Source organism: Diabrotica undecimpunctata, unplaced genomic scaffold (genome assembly GCF_040954645.1).
Source record: "Diabrotica undecimpunctata isolate CICGRU unplaced genomic scaffold, icDiaUnde3 ctg00002579.1, whole genome shotgun sequence".
Classification (NCBI taxonomy): Eukaryota; Metazoa; Arthropoda; class Insecta; order Coleoptera; family Chrysomelidae; genus Diabrotica; species Diabrotica undecimpunctata.
The window spans coordinates 1-6,307 of NW_027313786.1; the positions used below are offsets into that span (position 1 = coordinate 1).

The 6,307-nt window shown below is 30.8% G+C and overlaps 1 protein-coding gene across 1 annotated transcript; it reads left to right on the top strand.

The window, feature by feature from the left end:
* Window positions 1–2,774: 2,774 nt before the first annotated feature.
* LOC140432026 (cytochrome P450 4g15-like) lies at window positions 2,775–5,899 on the top strand. The gene is made up of 6 exons (XM_072519883.1): window positions 2,775–2,875; window positions 2,944–3,070; window positions 3,203–3,383; window positions 3,476–3,588; window positions 4,401–4,641; window positions 5,395–5,899. The coding sequence occupies exons 1-6, from the start codon at window positions 2,814–2,816 to the stop codon at window positions 5,739–5,741; spliced, it is 1,071 nt and encodes a 356-aa protein (XP_072375984.1). The 5' UTR covers window positions 2,775–2,813; the 3' UTR covers window positions 5,742–5,899.
* Window positions 5,900–6,307: the final 408 nt, after the last annotated feature.

Below are 6,307 nucleotides of genomic sequence, written 5' to 3' on the forward strand. Positions count from 1 at the left end.
CGCGCTATCTCAGAGTCAAGTTAACCATTAACACTAACCATTAGCATTTCTTCTTTGTATTAAATTAGTATTATTTCAGGGTTAAACGTGCTTTGCAACTTATATTTTTGTTCTAGTTTTGCCCTGAATACACCCTTATTATGACCTCCAAAATGTCACCATATGCTATTTTATTTCCCATCCTCTCTGATATTTTCTTTCGTTTTTCTTTTAACTTTAACGTTCAGAATTAACAATTTTGTTGTTGGCTGGCATACTACTACTATTACAGTTGGTAATTTTTTCTTTCATAAAATAATCTATTAGTTAATAAATTGTTGGTCCACTTTTGAATGTGACTTTATTTAATTTGTCCCTTTTGAATAAAAATGAGTTAAAGATCGCCATATATAGTATTATTGCTATCTTTAGCATATTACTTTCAAGCTTCAAAACCTAGTCCTTCATCTACCATTTATCATCCTTTTTTGAGAGGACACATACATTCAATAAAATTTTTTTTTTTATTTTATTACTTGTATAATACTCTTCTCTATTCTCTTTAAGTACTTAGCTTTTCAGGAATATCAGCGACCAGTCGCAAGATCTTGCTTTGTATAAAGCGGATTTATCTAGTGATTCGATGACTCCATACTATTGACGAAAGTTCTTCAGCCAGGATTTTCTTTGCCAACCAGAATCACGTTTTCCTTTTCTTTTTCTCTGAATAGTCACATATGCATATTTGGAATTTATCGTCACAGATAAAATACTCAAATTTTTGACTTTGAATGTATATAGATCGGTTTAAAACGTTCTCTACGTCTTCCGATATCCAGTTACCACTTCTCTCGATTCATCCATAAGTCTTCTTCTATGTCTCTGTTTTCATTTCTCTATTGATGCCTTCTCTCCAACTAAGGTAAGGTCTTCCTATTTTTTTTTCTACCGTGAGAGGTCTACATTAAGACTTGTTTTGGGAGACATTCTTCAGACATTCTCTTTACATGACCGTACCATCTGAGTTGTTGGATACCAATATCGTCTACTATTGTATGTTTTACTTTCATAATTTCTTTTTATGTTGATCGTTACTCTTTCTAGTCTAGATTTTCCAGCTGAACTTCTCCAGAAATCTATTTCCGTTGTCTCAAGTTTTCTCTTGTATCTTTACTTTATTTGCCATACTTCATTACTGTAGGTAACTATACTTTTATTGATTGTATTATATATCTTGTGCTTGTTATTATTAGAGATTAATGGTTCCCAATGGATACTATTGAGAAAGGAAATTGCTTTTCCTGCTTGGTTATATTTTTCCTCAATTGTGTCGTCTACGTTCCTTCTTTTGTTATGATCACACCTAAATATTTGCATGTGTTGCAATGTTTGATAACTTCTCCATCTTCCAATATGAGGTCCTGTTGTTTCCCGCCGATACACATATACTCGGTTTTTTGGATATTTCGAATAATTTTCGAGTCATATACTCAATATCTTCATAATCTTGTGCTATCACTAGTTGGTCATCTGCAAATGACAAAGTTTATATGTTATTGTTGTTAATCGGCATTCCATATTTCTACATTTGCGTTTCCACAGTTTAAGAGCTTGTTCTAGATAAATTTTAAATAATGTCGGGGAGAGACAGCAGCCCTGCTTAAGGCCTTTATTCATTTGGAATCCTTTTGACAGATTATTTGACATTTTGAATGTCATATTATACTTGACACTTTGAATGTCAAAGTTGAAAAATTCGTCACTCTGTCGGTCCACATTATCCTTGGCATTTTACGCTCATACTTCAAAAGTCTCTATTATTTTAAATATGGTTTCAGTGAGTGTTCATTCTTTCATTCTATGGAATATAACCTTGTTGACAGAATAGCTTAATAAACGTATTATTAAGTGAATATTTATTTATTTGTTAATAATACATGTTTTACCTTCTTTAATGTTCAGGCTTGTTTTATTCTGCTTTTGATTTTTTAAATAAGTCCTATTTATCACTTGCCCAAAAAACCAAATATTTGTCTGATTTTACTTTCTCCATTGTTTCTTTATTTGTCCAATGTCAGTTAAAACTTTTTAACTGGATTTTTGTTTTTACTTATGACTATCTATTCAGATTTGTATCACTCAAAATAGCAATTAACTTGTCATATTGAACACTGTGAAATGCTTTCTGGTAATCAACAAAGCAAGCATACATATCAACACCTAGACTTGTACCTAGACACGGCATCTATGTTAAAAAACTTGTATACTACATATAACGCTTTCCTTGAGAATATGTAGAAAGTACTCCAGTCTTGTATAAACAGTCAAGCAAGCTTAACAGGAGTAAGATATATCTATATTCTTTAAAAGTTTAAAAATCTTCTTTCTTCACTCCATATTGTTCCAGTATCTTTTCATCTGTACCTAATAGTTTTTTCTGTCGTGTACAAGTTCATCCATCCAGGCTGTAACAGTCAGTAATATTATATATGTTATTTATGTTATATGATTACCTCTATTACCTAAAAAAACATTTTCAATATATTTTTTCCTTTTTAAAATTGTTTCTTGTATGCTAACGCGCTATCTCAGAGTACCATAATTTATTGCATTTTTCTATAAGCAATTATACCAATTTTCAACATTTATCTCTTACATCTTCTTTTTTTAGATGCAAGCCACATGTACTGCTCTTTTAAGGGCATGCATAAATTGCATAATTTTGACTGGTAGACTTTCAATGTTCTTAAACCCACACTGATTTTTTTAACCCTATAATTTACTGTAATAATATTGTATAATTGTTATATTATATCTTTCTTTTAGAAACTGCTATGGGTGTTACGAAAGAACACGACAGCAATACTGGATTTGATTATGCCATGGCTGTTATGCGGTACGTATCTATACTGCACATACTATGCAAACCTTTACAAAAAAAAATTAACTTAATCTTCTTTACAGCATGTGTAACATCCTCCATCTTAGACATATGAAATTCTGGTTGAGACCTGATACCATTTTTAACTTCACCAAACTAAGTAACATCCAAGTAAATCTTTTAAAAGTCATTCACGATCTCACTAACGGGGTAAGTTTTTTGCATTGTATTTAAGTTTATTATACAAATATCATTAAATACATAGAACTTGAAATCTACATCGTGTTTTACATGATAACTATGCTATCGTCAGCCTTAATAAACATTTTTACATTATTCTAGGTTATCAAGCGAAAGAAGGCAAACTATTTTGAAAGAGAAAAGTCTGGAGAAAAGAGTTTATACGAACAAGCCATAAAGACTTCCAGAATTGACGAAAAACAAGGAAATCTAATTGAAACTCGTGATCTTATGTCAAACTTATTGAGGGATGATTTGGATGAAAACGAGGAAAATGATGTTGGTTAGTAAAAAATATTTGTTTTAAAGAAATAAAATAATTATTAGGAAGATGTCTACGATCTATGATTTAACTATGTTATTGATGTTTTGTAGGTGAAAAGAAAAGATTGGCTTTCCTTGATTATCTTATTGAAGCCAGTCAAACCAAAGGAAATGCACTTAGTGATAAAGAGATTAACGAAGAAGTCAATACTATTATGTTTGAGGTAATATTTTGTGGTTATAGATTTCTGACTTTTCCAGCTTTGATGCCATGATTTAATGGCAAGCTGTTCTTGTTTAAGTTTCAAATTTAAGATTTTTTGCTGTTTCGTTATCACATGTAATTTATGTTAAAATATTATATCACAAGACTACATTTTCTGGTTTTTAGATTGGAAAGACTTAAATAGTTGACATATATTCAATCTGAAGTGCCAGAGTATGGTGTTATAACGTGGTGACGTAATTTAATATGTTACTAAACCGTTGATTTCTTTAACTTCAGTCTTATTTTATGCCATTTGTCGCAATTCGAACGCCATTGATTTTTGTTTTACCACGACTCAACTTATGTTTCTTCTATTCATAGCTATATTAATTCCTATCCTAAATTAAATCATAGCTATATCTTCCCAAGACTTCTTTGGGGTTTCTTTTTTTTTCTATCAGGGTGGGATTTGTTTCCAGGCTCTAATTGGTAATCTTTTATTGTTCATTCATCACATCTAATTGTATCAAGAAAGCCGTTTTGCTCTACGGTACCTTTTATTGTCGTTCTTACATTCTTTATTCTTTTAATGCTATTTGTTCTTACATGGTCACGTTCACGTAGTGTGGGTCTACAGTATCTTTAAATAGCAATATATTTTGTACATGAGTTTGTCTTCTGGGTCTTTAGCCATCTGTTATACAATTCTTTCTTTGGTTTTTCTAACTCTTTAGGAAAGGAAAATTGTGTAGTCATTATAAAAAATACATACATACATACATACATCCATACAAAATAATTAAACTTACAGAAATGAGTGATTTTTAGGGTCACGACACGACTGCCGCTGCTTCCAGTTTCGTTATGAGCTTATTGGGTATTCACAAAGACATTCAAGAAAGAACATTTAGTGAATTGAAAGAAATCTTCTCCGACAATTTGCATAGACCTATCACATTTAATGACACGCTTCAGATGAAGTATCTAGAAAGAGTAATTTTAGAATCTTTAAGAATGTATCCACCAGTACCTCTGATTGCAAGAAAAGTGAACGAAGATGTAAAATTGGGTAAGCTTGCGTTTGATTTTTTTAACTATAATATGTATATATTAGACATTTTTCTATAATTTGTGTCTATTTATATTTGTACAGTCAGTATATTAAATCACTATCCTGCAGCTTATGTAACTAAGCCCTTACAGTACAGGTAAATGTTCTGTACTTTTTTAAGCCTTTACTTCTAATAAAAATACTCCCTTACGTGTCCCTTATGTGAAATTTAGGACCCTTTATTAAATAGGTGACTATCTAAGGCTTGTTCTCTAATGCTTTTACCTATAAACTTGACTTTTTTGTTTCCTTTATATTGTTTATTCAACGAATATTAATACTACTGCGTGACTTTTTTTCAATAACTTTAAAAATATGCGATTCTTACCTTACTGATGTTCCATTATTTCATATTTTTTGGTTTAGTATTATATTCTTGTATTTCTTTTTGTCAATTTTTAGAAATGTTTTATCTCTGGTGCAGCTAGTGTTTTTATTTTTTTTTATGAAAGACGTTATTCTAGTGCTACATGTAAATATCATTATTAACAATATAATTAGATCGTATCTGTTTTTTCCATAATAAATTTGTTTTCATGTTTCTAGATTATTACTTTCTATTCTACCATAAATATCTTTGTCTTTGATTCGTTTAAACATTTTACCATAACCTAAAAAGTTACCTCATTATAGCACTAATGTATAGCGTCTTTACAAACCTATTTTGTTAGATTTGAGAATAGTTATCTGTAATATTAATTATTTTTTCAGCTTCTGGTGACTACACCATTCCTGCTGGAACCACAGTAATTGTATCCCAATTCATTCTCCACCGTAACGAGAAATACTACAAGAACCCTCTGGTGTTCGACCCTGATAACTTCTTGCCAGAAAAATGCCAAGAGCGACCATACTATGCTTTTATTCCATTTAGTGCTGGTCCCAGAAGTTGCGTAGGAAGGAAATACGCCATGCTCAAGCTGAAGGTACTCCTTGCTGATGTCATAAGGAAATTCGAAATCGACTCAATAGATCAAGAAAAGGACTTTAGACTTCAGGGAGATATCATTCTTAAAAGGGAAGAAGGATTTAGGATTAAGGTGACTGAAAGGGTTTGAAATATAAATTGTAGAAAATGGGTCGAATTATTTTTATAAATATGTTTATATATTCATATATAGATACTGTTACGAAGAATGTAATTTTATTGTGTTACTAAAATTAGCGATTTTATTCTTACTCTTATGGATCTATTAATAAATTTTATTTATTTTTATGGCATTGGTTATTCTTTCAACACAATTCCAAATCGAAGCAGTAGTTTTAAATACCAAAAAAATTAAATGTTCGTAGTTTGTAGCTAAACGGTAATTTCAACAAGATGTGTTAAACCAAAAATAAACTTAACACAATTTTTGACACAAAACTGTCAATAATTAAACATGCTTTTCAAGGTTTCTCACCGATTTTAAAGATATAAACAGTGCTTAGCAGACAAATTAATTCACATGTTGGTGTTCATTAAATGTAGATCGTTCAAATAATAGCGGATTTGTACGAGATTTTATTATCTTTGAAATATGATAAACTCCATCCAATGTAACAAAAAATGAGAAACTGGGCTGTGGTGGTAAGCACCAATGTAACAACGATATAGAAAAATAGATTACAAGGAGTAGGAGTG

Bases quoted from the DNA above. Each gene is read 5' to 3' on its own strand.
- LOC140432026 (XM_072519883.1), top strand. From the start codon at position 2,814: ATGGGTGTTACGAAAGAACACGACAGCAATACTGGATTTGATTATGCC. The intron at 3,071-3,202 runs GTAAGTTTTTTG...ACATTATTCTAG, and splicing joins TTCACGATCTCACTAACGGG to GTTATCAAGCGAAAGAAGGC. The intron at 3,589-4,400 runs GTAATATTTTGT...AGTGATTTTTAG, and splicing joins TCAATACTATTATGTTTGAG to GGTCACGACACGACTGCCGC.